Genomic DNA, 21,480 nt, shown 5'->3' on the forward strand with positions numbered 1-21,480 from the left:
CTTAAAAAAAACAATCTTTTTTTTTTTTGTTTGTGAAAAAAAGGACTAAAATTGAAAACCCAGATGAAAAAACATCATGGTTTTAAAAGGGTGGCAAAAAAGATGACAACCCATTTCAGAAAATGAAAAACCCAGATGAATTTCAGCTGAAATTTGTAAAATTTAAGAGAAAAAAAACCAGCTTTAATAACATAAAAACTGAGAGAAAAAAACACCCTTTAATTTAGAAAAAAAAATGAGGAGAAAAAAATGGGTAAAAGAAGAGAAGAGAATCAACCCAATTTAGAAGTGAGATGTGAAACTGAAGCCTTTGTCTTCCAACTGTGACAAGGCACTAATTTTTTGTGTCTGAAATAGGGTTAAGTAAGTGCAATTGCGCAAAAGCAAACAAAGTGTCTCTTTTAATTTAAAAAAAAATGAAAAATAATTTGGGAAATTAGATCAAAGAAGAGAGAGAAACAAAGACGTTGAGTTTAGAGAGAGAAAGAGAAAGAAAGAGAGAATTAGAGGGAAAAGGAGACTAACGTCTCTGTCATAGTCGAAGATCCCATTTGTGGGTCCATTTATACTATGAGTATATGACCTCTCTTCCCTTGTTATGTTGTTATTCCAATTTTTTTTTTTTCTCTCCAAAATGTCTTTGCAATTGTTGTTTTCACCTTGAAATATGGCAAGGTTTTATAGAAAATGGAAATGAGTTTATGTGTCACATGATGCTCGGTTTTATGTAAAGGCATGTTTTCATGTTAGATAGCACGAGAATTTCATACAAAGGTTACACGAGTTTTTACTTTTACACCACTTAATGAAAATTAAATTTTGGAGTATAATTTGATTCTCTTGCATTAATTACTTATAGATATTATGTAAATTATGAATTTATGTAATTCATTGTAAAACAATTTTACTCACTAGGCAACATGTTTCACTATGTGTTAGGGTTATTAAAACCATATGCTTGGTTTTCACTTAACTTGTCAATTTAACTCTAATACAGTAAGAACTTATTTATCTTAATTAGTTTTATTCTTTTACCAGTTTAAGACAATTCATTATAGTTTTCTGTTGATAAGTACTTAACTCGTGTTTTCTTTAGAGTAAGGTTTTCGTGATCACAGTAGAAAACTCTTCAGGACAGAGTGGTGACAGCTCACAATAGATAAGTTTGAAGTTAAAAACACTCATATAACTCATGTTTTCTTTGAAGTAAGGTTTTCATGATCACTGAAAACTCTTCAGGACAGAGTGGTGACAGTTCACAACAGATTAGTTGAATTTAAAAACACTCATATGCCAGTTGTAAGATAGAAGAATACAAATTATAGAAATGTTTCAAAATCAGTTATTAGTTTACTTTTGAGTCTCTTACAGCCTCTCTTAATAAACCTTGTTTACAATATAGGTTGCGTTAAGCATGATCCTTCAACTGAAAATTAATTTTTCTTACTCCCCAATGCATGATTTTTCCAAATTCTCTCAATATGTTTGACAGATCTATTGGATGGAAAATAAACTGCTTGTTTGGTAGTAAAACAATAAATGGGGTCCATCAATGAAGAAGACTCGTGAATCATGACACGATTAAGTTAACGAAGAACACATGCCCCCACTTCTGGTCTTCATTCCCAACAGATTAGCGAGTTTTAGGGAAAAGAAGACACATTGTTTCCTATCTTGATGAATTAATTTAGCTATGGTTGTGTTCTCTTCAATTAATATTCGGTGTTTCTAATTTGAAATTTACATAGCTCAGATTTTGCAAGCTTTAAATTATATATTTAGGCATAGTAATTTCTAAGGCCTATTGTTCAGCTAAGATAAATCCAGTAGAATAAATATGTTTTGGCAAGTATTAATAAAGATTACTCAAGTTTAATTTTTTTTAATTAAGTTCAAATAAATTTAGATAAAACTAGTTAGATTCATATAAGTTCATATAACCAAAAAAAATTAGACGAATAGAACACATCATTAGTTGGATATATATAATATCTTGATTTGACTAATTTAAGTTATGAGACTTTTGAGTTTTGAGTACATGCACGTTTGCTCTAATATAAAATAAAATAAAACATATTATAAAGTTAGATTTTGTTAGAGCAAATGTACTTCTATATATTTCAAATACCTGAGATAATTTTCATAAAATCAATTTAAAGATGTATGTTAATATGAAAAATAAGATATCTAGATTTGGTCATCTGGTATGGTCTGATCTCATTTTAATCGTCACGGATAGAGGGGGGACCATTAATATGATTAATCTAATACATTATAAAATTATTTTAAGTTTGATTATATTCTAATGTGTAATTTTTAATGGATATATATATGTATATGTATGTATATATATGTATATGTATGTATATATGTATATATATATAATATACATATATATGTATATATATATATATATATATATATATATATATATATATATATATATACATATATATATATATATATACATATATATATATATATATACATATATATATATATATATATATATATATGTGAAAGCTAATATGATTAATGTAACACATTATAAAGCCCTGTTCTTTAGAGCTGCTCTGCTCTAATTAAATCTGCTATCCTTTGCCTTGCTTTTCTTAAAAATAGTAATTAAAATTGAATTATTATAATAATAATTAATATTTAATAATAATAAATAATTAATATTTAATAATTACTGTGATAATAATAAATTATATTTAATAATAATAATAGCAATAATAATAATAATAATAATAATAATAATAATAATAATAGTAAAATTTGTTCGGTTCTGGTGTAATCTGCTCTGTTCTACTATGTCTAGAATCTCAAAAGAACATGGCCTACAATGTATTTTAGGGGTAAATTTAGGGTGTTGTTATTTGTCGCTCCCATTTTACCGGGTAACGCTCCCTTTTTTTCTTGAAATTCCAATCTTACCCTTGATATATAAATACGGTTTTTTCATTCCCGACCCACATTTCTCACTTCTTTACTTCTCTCTCTAACTCTCTTACTCTCAAACTCTCTTACTCTCTAACTCTCAAACAATTTTTTTGTAAAAAAAAAAAAATTCAAAAATTGTTTTACATGGGTGATTCGAGGCGGATTAGGCTAAGATTCGGAGGGAGGACTTCTGGCGGAGCTGGTGGCAGCGGCGGAGGCGGCGGCGGCGGCGGTGGAGACGAGGTAAAATTTTTTTTTTTTTTTTAATTTCGGATCCTGGAACTTCCGCCCAGAATATCCGGAAGTTCCATGGAGGATCCGCCTGGAATTTCCGGATCCTCCATGGAACATCCGGAAATTCTGGGCGGAAGTTGACATCCGCCCAGAATTTCCGGATGTTCCATGGAGGATCCGGAAATTCCAGGCGGATCCTCCATGGAACTTCCGGAAATTTAGGGCGGAAGTTCCAATTTTTTTTTTTTTTTTTTTTTTTTTTTTTTTTTTTGGCCGTTTAAAAAAGTTGTTAATTTTATTTTTTTTTTCGGATTTTGTTTTGTTTTTTTTTTATTATGAAGTGTTATTATTATTGTTGTTATGGTTAGTATTATTATTATTATTATTATTATTGTTATTATTATTGTTGTTGTTGTTATTTTGAAGTGTTATGGTTAGTATTATTATTATTATTATTATTATTATTATTATTGTTATTATTATTGTTATTATTGTTGTTATTATTGTTGTTGTTGTTATTTTGAAGTGTTATGGTTAGTATTATTATTATTATTATTATTATTATTATTATTATTATTATTATTATTATTATTATTATTATTATTATTATTATTGTTGATATTATTATTACTATTATTATTATTATTGTTATTATTATTGTTATTATTATTGTTGTTGTTGTTATTGTTATTATGGTTATTATTGTTATTGTTATTACTAAAATCGGATTAATTTTTAATTTTATGTAGATCGAGGGTTCTGGTGCTCGACATGCAATATCACGACGTCTGAATGCGTCTGTTAGGAGACAGACATCTCGATCTTCACTGGCTCAGCCCGAGCAGCAGCAATACGGGTCTACTAGTGGTTGGTCGAGAGACCAACAGTCTGGTAGTAGTCGGCCCTTGTACTCTGCAAGTGGAGCACCCATATCTGACGAGGAAGACGAATGTTCGGGTAGTCATGCTGGTGACCGGGATGAAGAACAGGACCCTCAGGATTACCATATGGTATATAGGGGTCAGTTTGGGAGATTTGTTGGTAGTGGGTCGAGTCAGCCTACTTCCAGCTCTGCAGAGGCATGGTTAGTGCAGGAACCGATGCCGGGTGGGCCTGAGGATGGGTCAGTTATCCCTAGTTTTGGCGGTCACGTGGCACGATATATCTGGATGGAGCAGGAGCGTAGTGTTTTGCGCTGTTTGAGTAGGACAAAGTTATGTTCTGACTTGTGTACTTGGCGAGGCCGTCAATCTGTGGAGGCCATTGCGGAGATTGATGCTAGTTGGTTGTCTCACTTGCCCGGCCTGATGTTTAAGAGACTTGATTGGCCGTTGATTTCTGCTTTTGTTGAGAGGTGGCAGCCAGATACGAACACCTTTCACATGCCATTTGGGGAGATTACGATCTTGCTGCACGACGTGTACAACATACTTGGGTTACGGGTTGCAGGCAATATGGTGTCCACTACTCCTAGCACGGACGTGTTACGGGACGAGTGCTCGGTCACCATGGATATGACTCCAGATGATCTGTCTGAGGTTTGCGGCACAAAGACCATTTGGCAGGGTAGTGGGGTGTTGACTGATAAGATTTTTGAGTCGACGTTGGCGGTCGACCGGGATTTTAGTGAGCAGCTTGATGCATACTTGTGGTTAGTGCTTGGAGGTACACTGTTTGTAGACAAGAGTGGTAACCGTACGCATCCTTCCTTCCTCCACGAGCTATGTCACACGGATGTCCCTATTAACGAGTATGCTTGGGGAACAGCTGCACTGGCCTACTTGTATCGACAACTGGGCACGGCATCACGGAAAGGTGCTGATTCGATTGCTGGTTGTCTCACGCTTCTGCAAGCGTGGATTTACGAGTACTTTCCGTGCTTTCGGCCACAGCAGGGTACCTTGACCCGGGACCTTCAAATGCCTCGTGCGTCTGCTTGGGATGTAGGAGCGGGATGTCCTAGCAAGAACCTGGAGCGCCTGTTAGCTTTTCGTACTAGGATTGATGCGCTTACCGACCGTGAGGTGAACTGGCTACCGTACGGAGCTGATCCTGCATTACGAGTGCCCCCCACTTTATTCATTGGCTGCATCCAGTACCGTAACATCATTGAGCCGTACATGCCGGATAGAGTGGTCCGCCAGCTTGGTTTCGTGCAAGGCATTCCCCGCGAGATCATCAGGCCAGAGAAGGCCAAGAGGCCGACTAACTTGAAGATGTATCGGGTAGACTTCCCGACTGAGATGACAGCTGTGTTGTGGAATAGGTTTGTCCCTGGGGTATCTCAGAGTGTTGTTTTAGGTGCCCTACCCAGGCTTAGTGCTGCAGCTCCTTCGGTTGCGCCCGGTTACATGCAGTGGCTGTACAGGTTTTCTCACCCGCGGGTATCTCCAGGTCCAGGAGTTACAAGCAACCTGCCTGAGCGGACTAACACTGATTACGTACGTATTAATGCTTAATATTATATTAACAATGACTTCTATTAATTTTTGTGTTATAATATGTTATTGTTTTATTTGCAGTGGATGGGTCGGTCCATGGAGATTCACCAAAGAGCACTAGCTGAGTATCCTGAAATGTCGAGTGAGACTCGAACAATGACTGAGCAACTTGTATTTGATTGGAAGTCAAAAATGGGACTTTAGATTATTTTGATTAGATGTTCTGTTAGTGATGGTTTTAATTATGTTATGAACTTATTTGTATTTTATTTTTAAAAATGTAATGTATAAACTGGACACTTATTTTATTTTATATTTGATGTTTTGTACAAATATCATGTTAGATTAAAAGCAAATACATATAAAATTAATTTCATAAATCTAATTTTCGTACAAATGTTCAAAGTTAGTGAATGTACATTACAAACTACCTAACTAATGCATCCCACATGTCCCTTCTCAATTGATATGCTTGATCCCATCCGTTGACACTATCCTCGTGGTGTTCCGTCCACCAACCGGCGATCGGCGGGAGTGGTGAATCAGGTACAAGGTCAAGACGGATAAAATGTGATCCACCAACTGTAGCAATCACAAACTCTCGAGTCGGTGACCGAACCCCGTTGCGTGCCCTAAGCGGTAAGACTGTGATGCATGGGTAGTAGCAAGTTGGTACTAGGCCTACTCCGAGACAAATCACCCTTGCGTTGAACCACGTAGCAATAGGAAATAAATCTTGAATTGTAACCATCCAATGCCGCTCCCCGACAGCCCCACCATCCCATCGAATACGCTCCACGTTCATCCAAAGTCGCCCAAGCCCGTAAATCCGTTCGTACAAATCAGGATGACCAGCGACCTCGTTTGCTATTGTTTCCCGAGCGTCAAACCACTTATTTTGATCGCCAAAAAAGAAGTCGGCGACACAACGAAAGCCACAGTTCCCATCACCAATGACATCCTTCCAAGATGAAATGTACGGCAACATTGGGGCTGGAAGCAAGTTCAAATACCTGCATTGACTAATGTCACTTGGATCTACAACACAAAATTAAAAGATAAATTATTAGTAAAGCTACACGTATTAAGTTTACATATTTTTATATTAAATATAGAATTTTAGTATTACCTGGTTCTGGGTCACCACCACGTTGAGTGTGTTGACGGTTCACATGCTCGAAATAGCTACGATCACGCCTGGTGTTATTTTTTTTCGGCCGACCACGAGGGTTAAGGTTGATATGTGGTTCTTCAAGGTGTGAATGATCTGGATGTAGCTCCTCTTCAATGATTCGCGTTACATTTCGACGTACGGCCGGGTCACTTTCCATGACTTCGTCGATTAGGGACCGAAAATGTGCAGCCTCCTCGGTCGAATCATTTACCACTTCAGGAATGTTACCACCATCACCAATAACCAGTGTCTTCCAGAAATAATGAATTTGGCTGCTATACAATCCCGTCTGTGCAACTATCGAATCATGTATCTGGCAAGCACATGGAAGACCATGGGTCACACGCACAGCACATCCGCACCGTTCATGGACCTGGTAACTCAAATCCCGCATCCTTTTCATCTCCTTATCCAGAACTTTCAAGCAATGTTGAGACACTTTGCCATTTATACGTGACAGGGGCAACTGTCTGTACATCTGACCAATTTTAGACCTTGATGCCTCCAACTCATTACGAATTTCTATGATGCGATTACCGATATGACAATGGACTCGGGCCCATACGGTATCCAAAGCACCTGCCAATGATTCCAATTAGTAAATTGAAATGCAATTACAATTACGTAACAACCAGAACAACTAATAAAATCATACAACTAACCTGTGGATGATTCAAACCAAGTTTTCACTGCTGAATGTTGGCTCTCAACTCTGCAATTGGTGGTGTTACCAAAATGAAGAATCTGGTTCGTCCAAAATTTCACAAATTTCTCCTTATGACAAAGCCATGTTCTCTGAACATACTGAATCACTTCCGGATATTTTCCCCACCTCACTTGCATGGCAGTTAGAGCACGATCATACTCCGCCTGTGTTGTTGCATTCACGATTTTGAACCATCTCCCAGCTCTAAAACTGACACCAACCGTCTTGTTTCCAAACATCTTCGTCACCTTAGCCTCCACATCTCTGTTGATGTGCCATAGACAGAGTAAATGTGACGTCCCTGGAAAGACTTCTCTCAAAGCCGCACAAAGCCCAAGATCACGGTCTGAAATAAATACAGATGGCTCTATATCAAACCCAATCAACTCCCTTAATCTCTGCAACACCCACCGATAGCTAGCCGTGCACTCGTCGCGCATGAAAACATATCCAACTAGAAAATTCTGGTTTGTCGGTGTCACGCCTACTACCTCAAAGAAAGGCATGTTATATCGATTGGTCTTGTAAGTAGAATCCATACCTATGACATGTGGGTATGTGCGGAGTATGTTGACCATGATCGGGTGCACCATAAATGCATGTTGCAAAACGTTGTGATCATCGTTCGTGACCCAGTAAATGTATTTACTCTCTCTCGCCAGATGAAGAAATTGCTGAACAACTCCTCTTCCTTCGGACATCTCCATCCTGAAGTCATTTCGGCAATTGTAAATGTGTCGGATGTTTGGATGATCATCAGGAAATTGCTCGGCAATAGTGGACATGATGTTACGGGGAGCAACCTTGGACTTTGTCATGTCCCGCACAACCTGTTTTGCACCCGGACTCAATCCGCTCACTTTACGGTGTCCCTCTGGGTACACAATCATTGGGTGGTTATGTGTCCCGGTGTGATCATTTTTCGCAATGATCTTCCAACTTTCGGTGCTGACATCATAATATATCTTGATGTAGAATGGACAACCATTAGCTTTGGTTTTGGTGTCCTTCCGTATCGCGTTCTCCAAATCTCTCGGCTTGCTCCTTCGTGACCGATCACATCGCAAATACCGATACGGCCGACCATAAATGGTTTTGTTATAAGACGATTTCACCAATATAAATCCCAATTTTATGGAAACACCATCAGCCCATGTAACAGCATCGTCAAATGTAGGAAAAAACGTATCGGTGACAAAATTCCCACTATAATTCACACCGTCACCGCCTTCCTCAGATTCCATATCCTATACAAATTAAAACAAAACATGCTTTATGTCAAAATAATAATAATAAAAACAATAATAATAATAATAATAATAATAAAAATAAATAAATAATAATAATAATAACAATAACAACAATAATAATAATAATAATAATAATATTAATATTAAAATTATATTTCTACTAATTAATAATAACAAAATCAACAACAACAACAACAATAAAAATAACAGCAACAACAACAATAATAATATCAACAACAACAACAACAATAATATCAACATATTAATAATAATAATAATAATAATATTAATAATAATAATAATTAAACATATTACTAATAATCATATTAATACAACAAAATTACATTAATTATCAAATACTAAATCACAACAATAATCACAAGACATATGTTGACAAACGTACTTTAACAATTTAAAAAAAAAAAAAAAAAAAAAAAAAAAAAAAAAATTTGGGACATCCGCCTAAAATTTCCGGATGTCCCTAGGTACATCCGCCTAAAATTTCCGGATGTGCCTAGGTACATCCGCCTGAAATTTCCGGATGTACCATGGAACATCCGGATTTTTTAGGCGGATCCCAACTTCCGCTTGGAATTTCCGGATGTTCCATGGTACATCCGGAAATTTTAGGCGGATGTACCTTGGACATCCGGAAATTTTAGGCGGATGTCCTACTTACCGAAAATAAAAAAAAAAATACTTACAGAATGATCCGACGCATTCTCCGGCGTACGTATGTTCCACTCGCCGTCCATGACCCAAGACCCGTCGGAAAATTTAACGATTTTTGAAAATAGAAATTTTAGGTGGTCGTGGGGACCGATTTGGTTGCAAGGTCGTGGGGACCGATTTTGGGAAGCTCGGGACAACAATGTCGTGAAGTAAGGGTACCGTTTCATGTATGGTGTCCAAATGGGGAACAAGTTCATTTTTATAACCCATATTGCATAAAGGGCATAGTGGTAATTTCAAGAAAAAAAGGGAGCGTTACCTGGTAAAATGGGAGCGACAAATAGCAGTTGAGTAAATTTAATGTCAGAAAAATGGTAACTTTTGTAGGATATATATAGGTAAATTTAGTAGGATAACTTTAACACGTTTTACAATAAGTTAATGAAAGTCCACCTTAATCAAGAAGATGATCCCTTCCCTTTCAATGTGTGCAATTCATATTTCATTGTCAAATTTTATATTTATGAATTGCACAATTATTTCACTTCATAAAGATACGTAATCCTCCCAAAAATAAAACAAACAAAAAGAGATTTGTAATCCTTATCAGCTATGATTTTCTTTAGTAAACAATCTCCAACAATTTTCTTATCATAATCAATTATTCAATAGCGAGCTTAATTAAATATTAATCATGTTGTTGTACAACTTAAAATAATGTTATTGATCCTGCGACACCTAGTTCCATTCGCACATTCTTGTACCACAATATCATGAATAAGGTGGCCACTTTTGAACCGAATTGGATTCCATTGGCTTCAAGTATTTTAAAAGAATTTTGAAACCAACAACAACTACAATAAGGATATATGTTTTGCCAACACATATTTCAACGTTCCTAGGAATTGAAACTTCTATTATACACTATATTCCCACAATTTTCTTACTTTTTATTAAAAACATATCTTGATCGATATATCTAAGTTCGTAAGTTAAAACGTATTCTTTGTTTGTTGTACGATTTGAATTACTTGATCACCTAGACTTTGAGCTCCACCAGAATAATGTTACTTGATCAGTTGATTCTAACTTAATTTGATGTTGTATCATGCACAAGTTACACTAATATTCATCTCCCCCTTTAATTTGGATCTTTCTCAAATCAAGCAAATTACTAAGATGTAGATATGGTCCATATGGATACAAAATGCCCTCAAAATTATAATGCAGTTAATTAATTTGATCACAATAAGATTAAATAAAACCTAACTTAAGAATGTAAACATATTGGAGTATTAACTAAGGGAATAACTAATTGCTTTGGTGTAATTTGTAAAAAAAATAAAATAAAATAAAATAAAATAAAATAAAATACTCGGATTTAACTTGATCAACTTTAAACATGGCAATGGGTCGTGCAAAGCATTATTTATATTATGCTTTGGGTTAGCTGGGCTCAGTGCATGGCTTGACCCATGAGCTACATGTTGTGTCAAAATTTCAAAAGACTGGCCCAAGTCCACATGCCACCGTGTTAGGTCGTGGTGACTTACAATCTAAGTCAAATTTCGCTGAATTAATCGTGCTTTTATAGTGTCGTGCTTTATTTTTCTTTTTACAATTTAGCCTAGTCTACGTCCAACACGCGCAATAACATGTCTTAATGAGTTAATGTGCCTACTCTATACCCGGACTTTCCGTAATGGATCGTATCATGCTTTTTCATGATGGATCATGTCGTGCCTCAAACCAGCCTGATCTAATGACATCTTTATTCATAATTCCACCTAGATGGAGTAGCATTAGTTTATACGGAATTGTTTAAGGAGAGTACTTAGGTAGGATCAAATATTTTGACAGACAGCATATGGACGATTCACCACTCACTATAATCCATGACAGACATACCCAAGTGGATGATGACCCCATAAATCCCAACCAATTACTTTAATCTAATTTGTCAAAGTGGTCACTAGATATCATACTACTCCATCTATCATCTTCCAATCATATGCTACATTTTTGACGGTCTATACAACTTATATTAATATATTAATTACTCCACTATTTTAGTTAATTAAACTAAAAGGTTCTTGCCAACTTGATAATCATATTCTATAATTACATTTATTTTATTAGATTATGTACTAAGTATACTATAGTTAGGCTAACTCGAAACAAGGTCCTTTTCTTAGATCAAATATTTGACTTTTCACTCTAATGAAGTGACTTTATATTCTTTTGAGTAATTATAACTAGAAAAATAATGCTAGCTAACTCATGTCACATGCCACTCTTGTGATCATTTCAATGTCGTTTTTTGGACGTTTCTGACCTTTTTAAGTCATTTTATTTTTTTTTAATTTTATGAAAGATTAAGAAAGATTGAAAAAGATATTTGTAAACAAAGTGGTAATAATAGTGGTGTAATCACATTAGTTTATGTAGAGTAATGGTTGCCTAACACAAAGATAAGCTAAATATCTTGCCTAATCACATTAGTGAAAAAGAGCTTATGTTTCATCATGGTTGAAATTGTTGATTTGACTTGAATTTATTTTACCAGATCAACCCTTAATTCTAGAACATTGGAATTTTTCCGAATCTAATTAATTAGCAAATTCAATATTGATTTTACTTGACGGCAAAATTGTTAAAAAAAAAACCTTTTAAATGCCTCATTTTGCTAGAAAAAACCTTTTAAATGATTCTTTGTTTAAAAAAGACCACCACGATTATTTTTTTTTGTCTAAAGAAACCTCACTCCTCTTTTCTGGCATTGACTATAACTTCCCGGCATTGACCTCTTATTTTCCCCAGTTGCACCCAAACATTTTTATATTTGCACTCCCTCTTTTATTTTCCCCTCTTATTCTCCTCTCTTATTTTCCATCCAATTCCCCTGTAATCTCTCTCTTCTCTTCCATGAATGCTTTGCAATTCCATCTATTCAATTTGGATTTCTCTCTCTTTCCTCTGTTGCTCGCCATTAATTCGTGAGCAATAACCTAAGGTAAGATTAAATTCATCATCTAATTACTTGAAATTGAGTAAAAATTGGGGCTTTTTTTTTTTACTCAAGCTTGGAACTCACGTATTTCCTATTTTCAATGGATAAAGGAGGAAGATAGAGGTCGTTTGGATGCAAATCAAGGTTTCCTAATTACTTTGTTAAGTACAAATCAATTTATGCTCTTCAATTTCACTCTCAATTGCATCGATGAATTGATTAGAAGTTAGGGTTCAACCGATAAATTAGAGGAAAAAAAAACTAATTTACCTAATTGTCTGCTTGTTGGAGAATTTGTACTGTGATATTGAGGCTTAACCCACAAACTTTGATGGATTGTTAAATTTGTTGACTAAAATTGTTCAATTGTTGCCCTTATATGTTGAATGTCTTCGATTTTGTTTAGATTGCTTTATTTGTCAGGTTTAATGGTAGAAAAAAAAACCTCATAGTACGAGAAAAATTACAAAGGAGAGAAGAATGGTAGAGTGAACTTTAGAATGGTGAAATCACCATTGCAATTGTGGTAGAAATACATGAAAAACCCTTAATTACCTTTCAATTGCTTTGATTTGGGTAAGTTTTCCCTAAATTTCTGTGAATTGATTTGGGGAGGCTTGCCCTAGATTATATATAGAGGGAAAATTAGGCTACCAAAAAAATGAGGGAAAATCACCAAACAGTAGGGTGCAATTAAGAAAATTAAGAGGTCAACACCAGAAAGTTGTAGTCAATGCCGGAAAAGAAAGGTGAGGTTTCTTTAGACAAAAAAATTGATCGTGGTGGTTTTTTTTTAACAAAGAATCATTTAAAAGGTTTTTTCTTGCAAAATGAGGCATTTAAAACAAATTTGCCTTACTTGACTAATAACCTTATTCATAACAGATGGGCCATAATAGATAGGTAAAACCAGGCCTAGTTTGTGATTAGTTTTTTGGGTTTCTATGTTACTTAACCCAAGTTTTTTAAAAGTAATTTTGGACTTGTAGAAAATTTTTAGTGTGTTCTATTTATTTTGGATTCAAACTCATTTTATCCAATCTAAATTTTGATTTTTCAAAAATATTGCAATCCAATGTAATCGGATTAAAATAAACTGAATACAAATTACTACGGAGTATTTGGTTAGGATTTCAATTATTGGAATGGGTTGGATTGAATTTAATATGGTTTTTTTTTTTTTCCTTTCAAATAGTGAAAAACGCCGCTTAAGAGTTTACTCATTCCTTATTGCTCCAACAATTTTCCAATAATATAGATTAAAAATGCACTTGATCGAATAAATTTTTTATTGATATTGTACCAACAAAGTCATTTGAATGAAAATGATAAGTTGGTATATGCTTTGCACATTAAATAGTTTTCCAAACTCACCGTAAAAGATAAATTGGACTCCTTATAAGTTAAATATATAAACGGAAAGAACTTTAGTATGGAGAGGGTAATACATTCTTATCTTTTATTTGTTTTTTATTTTACATTAGGGTTTGTTTGCTTCATTTTATTTGGATATATTTCAAGCAAAATATGCACTAATAACTCACATCACAAAATAAGTTCAGGGAAAAAAAAGAGTTATTTGCAAACCAATTCAAACATAATCAAACACAATGTCATACATAATAACTTTTCTAGACAAAATAAACAAGCTTAGATAAATTTAGATGTATTTATATAAATTTTGATAAAATAATTTAAAACAAAATAAATTGAACCGAACAAAAAGTTAGGATTAATATAATTTATTTCACCTGATTTAGTCTTATTGAAAAGAAAATAATCATCAATAACTTAATACTAAAACAGACATCATGAGTGACACGTATCACATTTTGGTGCTGTTTTTTCCCTCCAAAACTCCCCTTCCTTTTTTCTTTTGTTAACATTTGATTTTATAATAATATCATTCCAAATACTTTATGTTATCTTTATGACATTTTTTTTCGTTAAAATTTGATTTTGATTCTATAATAATACCATTCCAAATCTTTTATATTGTCTTTATGACAAAATTATTCCTTTATTTTACTTGGTGTTCATAATTTTTCTATACACATTTACCTAAATAGTCATTCCAAATCCTTTTTAATTGTCTTTCAAATGAAGTATTATTAATTTTTGTCAAAATATATAAGTAATAATAAATTCATCCATATATATAATAGATGTTTTTTTTTTTTTTTTGACAGGAAGCATAGGCCATATTATTAAACATCAAGGCTCAAATCAGCCATAATAACTTCAGCTACATCTTGAGGATAATCCTCCAACCAAACTCTAAAATCAAAATAAACATTACATAATTTAGCTAAACTATGGGCTACTTTGTTACCAGAGCGCTTCACAAACGAGAAGGAGCACATTTGACATGATCTAGCAAGCTTCAGAATATCATTAACAATCATCCCAAATGCGTTAGATGTGACCCTAGCCTTCGACAGGTGGGAGAAAAGCTTCATACAATCCGTCTCCAAACAAACACTAACGAAGCCCGATTCCATAGTAACCTGCAAAGCATGCCTCATCGCCAAGGCCTCCATAACATCCACCTCGAAGCATCCCTCCATTCTCATACACATAGCAGCCACAACATCTCCAACATGATCTCGCATAACACCACCAAAACCCACTACTGATTGGGACAATTTTGCTGCATCCGAATTCACCTTTATGACCCCAATTGCTGGCAGCTTCCAGGTAGTATCCAAGGACATAGCAGGGAGGCTCACGTTGCTTATGTTCTTTGCAAATTCGAATTCCCCAATCAGACTTACAGCTTTGCGAATAATCTCAGTTCCCTCAATCTTTTTCTTCTGAAAAGCCCACCCATTTCTACGCAACCAAATGCCCCAAGCAAGGCACCAAAATAAGCTCCACCAATTCACATCATTGCAGGACTTAAGAACCGAAATGCACCACTCAGAAAACGTCTCCCCATTATACTTCTCAACGCTCAATCGAAGAGGAGAGGTATACCAAATCAGTCTAGCCTCCTCACATTGTACCAACATATGGAGAATATTCTCGTTTGCATTGCCACACATAGGACACCACTTATCAATCTCCATTCCCCTTCTCGCAAGATTCTCCCGAGTTGCTAGCGCATCCTTAACTGTACGCCAAGCAAACATCTTAATTTTCTGAGGGACTTCCAAATTCCACACTTTCTGCCAATCAAAGGAAGAGTTACCATTCGAAGATGATGCTTTGTCACGCATTTGCCCAACTGTCAGCATATTATACGCACTCTTCACCGTAAAACACCCATCCTTTGAGTAATGCCACATCCATCTATCACTACTATCAAACAGTGGGATGGGAATATTGCGAATAGCACTAACCTCAACATCAGAAAAATTGGCCTTAAGAAGGTCAACGTCCCATCGTCTATTGCTGTCCCTGAGCTGCCTTACATACATTGGACAGGAGCTATCATCAGGTTGACTCGATGCTACACAAAAACCATTAAGGTTGGGAATCCATGGATCACGCCATATTTGAGTTGCAACACCATCACCTATATTCCTTCTAACCCCTCTCATCAACACATCTCTAGCTCCAAGAATGGACCTCCAAGTATAACTCGAATTCGGGTGAACCTTTGCCTCCTTGAAAGTCGAATGTGGAAAATATTTGCCCTTTAAAACTTTAGCCATAAGGGAGTCTTCATTAGAGAGAATACGCCAAGCTTGCTTTGCTAGAAGAGCCTTATTAAAATTCTTCATATTTCTAAAACCAAGGCCTCCTTGACTCTTCGGAACATACATCTTTTCCCAAGCAACCCAACAAATTTTGCTCTCCTCTCTTTGTTGCCCCCAAAAAAATTGCCAACAAAGTTTTTCAACCACATTCAAAATACTAGCCGGAATCAAAAAACATTGCATTGCATATGTGGGGATTGCTTGTGCAATGGATTTGATTAAAACTTCTTTCCCCGCTTGAGACAAATATTTTTCTTTCCAACCTTTGAGCTTTTTCCAAATCCGATCCTGAATATTCTGGAAAACCTGTTTTTTAGACCCTCCAATGTAAGTTGGAAGACCCAAATATTTATCATGTCCTTCGACAGCCTTAAAAGATAACTTCATCTGAAGCGTGTTTTTCCGTTCTTGATCCATATTTCGACTAAAGGACACCTCTGATTTATCCATATTCAGTTTCTGACCCGATGCAATCTCATAAGTAGAAAGAATACTAAGCACATTCTCAACCTCCTCTTCTGTCGCTCTCACAAATAGAAGGCTATCATCGGCAAAAAATAGATGAGAAATTGGCTTCACATGCCGGCCAATTTTCACCCCATGGATAAGGCTCTTACTCTCCGCATCTCTTAACAACGACGACAAACCTTCCGCACACAGAATAAATAGGAAAGGGGAGATGGGATCTCCTTGTCTAAGTCCCCGAGTGGACTTAAAAGTCCTCGACGGTTGACCATTAACAAGAACATCAAAAGAAGCAGTACTGACACATTTGATTACCAATCTCACAAAGCTATCCGGCAGACCAAGCTTCAACATTATTTCCTGCAGAAATTTCCATTCAACCCTATCATACGCCTTACTCATATCCAACTTGAGCCCAAGATAATCTTTCTTGCCCTTCTTCTTCTTTCTCAAATAATGGAAGCACTCATAAGCAACAAGCACATTATCAGTTATCAACCTTCCCTGAACAAATCCACTCTGCGACTCATGAACAATGTAAGGAAGAACTAATTTTAACCTGTTAGCTAGCACCTTTGTGACAATTTTATACAACACATTGCACAAACTAATAGGTCTATAATCAACAGGAGACTCACAATCTTTTTTTTTCGGAATTAATACAATGTGAGTCTGATTAATAGAACCTATATCCCCATTATTATTCAAAATATCCAACACTTTCCCCACTACATCATTCCCTACAATATCCCAAAATTTCTGGAAAAAAATTGCAAACATACCATCGGGCCCAGGGGCCTTTGTAGGGTGCATTTGGAAAAGCGCCGTATGAACCTCTTCTGCTGTAAAAGGGGCTGCCAAACTCGCCTGCTGTCTATCATCAACAATCCTATCCACCTTGTCAATCACAGGCTCCACTTCAACATTGCTATTTGTTGCAAACAGGTCTTCAAAAAAATTCACAAAAATTTCAGCAATTTGTTCTTCCTCCTTGTAGACATTTCCGGCCACATCTTTTACACACATGATATTGTTCCGAGCTTCCCTTTGCTTGGCTTTTTGATGGAAAAAAGAAGTGTTCTTATCCCCATGTTTGAGCCAATCTTGTCTACTTCTTTGCTTCCAATACATCTCCTCCCTTCTTTCAAGTTCATCCATACGATCATCTAAAGCCCTCATTTGTGCAATTACTTCCGTCGATTGAACTTCACCCATGAGAAACTTCATTTGAGCCTTACACGCATTCAACTCTTTTATAAAATCCCCGAACTTATCTCTACTCCATGCACTCAATTTTGTGGAAGTAAAAGCAATCTTCGAACACAAGTCTCCACCATAATCCCATGCCTCAGCAATAATATCGACACATTTCTCATCTCGAAGCCACATCTCCTCAAATCGATACAACCTTTTCTTCTTTTTCTTCTTTTGATGTGAGACAGCTTCTTGAATACAAAGAAGGAGAGGGAGATGATCGGATTTCCTCTTCGTAAGATGAGTGACAAAAGACCCTTGAAAAGCATCTCTCCAAGCCCGATTTGCAAGGAACCTATCAAGCCTCTCTTGTATATTTTCTTCCCCACCTCTATTGTTCGACCAAGTGAAGTCATGACCTATGAAGCCAAGATCCTCCAAATGACAAAAACCAACGGCATCCCTCAAGATATTTGCCTCTTCCATATCAAACGGCCTACCACCTTGCTTCTCACCCGAATGTAGCATTAAATTCAAATCACCACCACACAACCAAGGCTTGTCATTCCCCCCTTTTAACGTCCTTAGGAGCTGCCCAGTTTTCCATTTGTTTTCTTCTTCCGGACACCCATAAACCCCAGAAAACCGCCACTCACCATGAATGATCGAACGAACCATAGCATCAATGTGATTTGCCGAGAAAGAATTTATACTGACATCAATACTATTATTCCAAAGGAGAGCCAACCCTCCTCTTCTCCTTCTCCCTTCCCCTTCACATTCAACAATAAAACAAGAGCTGAACTTTATTTTATTTTTGATTTTTTCCATCTCAAACTTCTTCAACTTCGTCTCCATTAGAAACACCAATTGGGGGCATTCAAGAAATACTATACGCTTCAACGCGTTAATTGCAGTGGTGCTCCCCAACCCCCTGCAATTCCAAGACAAGATATAACTCATTTATCACAAAGAGCCCTTTTGGTGGGGCTCGCCACACTCACAGCAGCATTAGAGGTAACACGTTTCTTTTTTCCTCTATCTATCGAAGCATCCATCATACTTTCACTCTCAGTCACCACATTTTCAAAGTTTCGTTTTTCTCCTGACAGCACAACACCTTCACCCATACTGTGATCATTATCTCGTGGCATTCTCCTCCACCCTTTCACCACCTTCAATTCCCATCCCCTTTCACCACTTCCTCAGCACCACACCTATCCTTTCTACTCATTTCCTGCTCAGCATGGCTACCAAAAACAAATATTTCAGAGCCCTCCTCTGTCAAGGGTTTACTCACCAGCAGGTGATCATTCCCACTCCTATTCTCACCAAGGCCAACATCACTAAGTTTATCAGACATATCAAGAACACGAGCAACATCATCAGCACTAGGGGATATCTTCTTCGGTTTGGTTACAAAGAGCGCTCTAGCTCCTGTCTTACATGCTGAGCCCTGCCCCTCCTCAGTCACACCCAACGAGTACTTCCAAGGCGAAGCTTTCATCCAAGCCCCATACGAAGTCACTGGATTTTCTGCCTCCCTAAACTCCTCACAATCCTTCATACCATGTCCCATTAAACCACAGCAATAACAAAACAAGGGAGGCTTTTCATACTTAACTTCAAATAACTCTTCAATCCCTCCTCTTAATTTTAATTTAACATGCTTTGTCAAAGGCTTTCTCACGTCCACAAGTACTCTAATTCGAATAGACTTATCAATGCCTACTCTAGCATCATTATCCAATTTCAAAAAAACTCCTAACTTGTTACCAATTTTTTCCACATTACTCACATTTAATCTCCCCTTGAGAGGAAGATTATATACTCTAACCCACATAGGCAAATGAAAGAGTTGGATGTTAGAGGGTTTTACCGAATCAGTCGTCTCACCAAGAATTAGAGCATGTCTATCGAAGTGCCACGGTTGATCTTCAAGAACTCTACTTTTGTCACGCCAATGATAAAACTGGATCAGAAACAAGTTCTTTTCGATGCTAGTAATGTCCACTCCATGCTTCGGCTGCCACACTCCTTTCATCGTATTAATGAAGGCGTTGGTATTAACCGTCCTATTAGTCCATATCTTCCCAACCAAGGCAAGTTCGACTCTCGCATCCTCATCCTCTTCACCTTCATCAACCCAATCAATTGCCTCATTATCCTCCTCATTATGATCACTATTACTTTTCTTATGAATTTCTCCTTCGACAGACGCAAGGGTTGAAATCAAGTTTGTAACTTCTCCAGAGATTGTGGCCAGATTATTTTTGTCCCCCATGATTGAGAGAAAAACAAGACAATATTAAGAAAAACAAGCACGAATCAATAAATCTCGACCCAAAATCGAGAAAAAACCTTGAAAAAACAGGAAACCCTAGTCAAGGAGACTAGAACAAACCCTCCCAAGGAAAACCTAGAGGGAACTTTTCCAATTTGAATATTTTTTTTCATTTATATATAATAGATGTTAGAGAGATTACTTTTAAAAAAAACAATTTTTTTTTTCCAATTCCTCTAGCTAATATTATATTTCAATTTCAATTTCAATAAGACTATATATTCAAATTAGTTATAATTTTGTTTCTAAAATTTTATTATTATGTATAAATTAATACAACTTATAGAGTATAGTATAAATCTTTCCCTAAATAACTACCCTTATTCATGTAAAAAAAAAAAAAACCTACCCTTAAAACTAAAAACTCATGCCACATAAAAAAAAAATAACCACCAATAAACACATTTTTTTTTTTTTTTTTTACAAAATCAACGTACAAAAACTGCTTTTTATTTTAGTTAAAGTAAAACTATTTTTTTAGTTAAAATAAAACTGCTTTTTTAAATTAAAAAACTCTTTAAAAAAACAAAAAAAAAAAAACATACAAACTATTTTCTTTAATCATACATATATCTCAGGAACAAAGTGGTTCAAAACAAAAAAAAAATATTGATGATCTTTAAGCCATGGTTAATTTTTATCATCAAAAAAATTATTAAATTCTTTATATATAGGCAATATATATTATTTAACGAAATAAAATTATAAATCATGAATAAATTAAAGTAATACATTTTTTATATTGTACACGCATAGCGTGTACTTCTTAACTTGTAGAGATAATGTAAAGATAAATCAATATGAACAAAAATGCGGGAAAATATATTTATCAATCCATTAATAACATAGTTGCATAACTTTTACATGACTTTGGAAATTAAAGTAGCCTAATTAAACTACAAAACTTTTTTTTTGTTACAAATGATACATGCAAGTTGATGCAACTAATAGTATAAGAACAATCTTGTACATTGCAAATTACAAATTAATATATTATAATTTGGAAAGACAAATATATCTACTCCTCGCAAAATTAATAAATAATAATTAATTAATAAGTAATCTTTTCCTTTGATCACTAATTAATTGTGCCCTCATAGTGATCAAAATAAATAGTAGAACTATTATAACCCCAGTTGTGCAAGAACATGCATACATGACCATTTAAATCATGCAGCTTAGTGTAGATGTTAAATTTCTTGTTATCCATCTCAATTCTTTTAATCATTCTACCAATTTTTCCCTCTCGACTCTCCTTTCTCCTCTGTGGTCGTACTTGACAGTTGATTCGATTTTGTTTGAACTTCTTCTCTTACAATTTGTGAAGGTTGTTGAACGATTCATCA

General features: G+C 35.5%; 1 protein-coding gene across 1 annotated transcript; it reads left to right on the forward strand.

Annotated features, from left to right (window-relative positions):
* The first annotated feature begins 2,904 nt into the window (after positions 1–2,904).
* Positions 2,905–5,982, forward strand: LOC145603935 (uncharacterized). The gene is made up of 4 exons (XM_081659901.1): positions 2,905–3,186; positions 3,927–4,187; positions 4,767–5,618; positions 5,700–5,982. The coding sequence occupies exons 1-4, from the start codon at positions 3,088–3,090 to the stop codon at positions 5,820–5,822; spliced, it is 1,335 nt and encodes a 444-aa protein (XP_081516027.1). The 5' UTR covers positions 2,905–3,087; the 3' UTR covers positions 5,823–5,982.
* The last annotated feature ends 15,498 nt before the right edge of the window (positions 5,983–21,480 follow it).

Source organism: Chenopodium album, chromosome 22 (genome assembly GCF_948465745.1).
Source record: "Chenopodium album chromosome 22, dcCheAlbu1.1, whole genome shotgun sequence".
In the NCBI taxonomy this organism is placed as follows: Eukaryota; Viridiplantae; Streptophyta; class Magnoliopsida; order Caryophyllales; family Amaranthaceae; genus Chenopodium; species Chenopodium album.

Excerpts from the sequence above, each read along its gene's own strand:
- LOC145603935 (XM_081659901.1), top strand. The coding sequence starts at position 3,088 with ATGGGTGATTCGAGGCGGATTAGGCTAAGATTCGGAGGGAGGACTTCT. Across the intron at positions 3,187-3,926 it reads GCGGCGGCGGTGGAGACGAG|ATCGAGGGTTCTGGTGCTCG; the intron begins GTAAAATTTTTT and ends AATTTTATGTAG. Across the intron at positions 4,188-4,766 it reads ACCCTCAGGATTACCATATG|ATTTTTGAGTCGACGTTGGC; the intron begins GTATATAGGGGT and ends TTGACTGATAAG.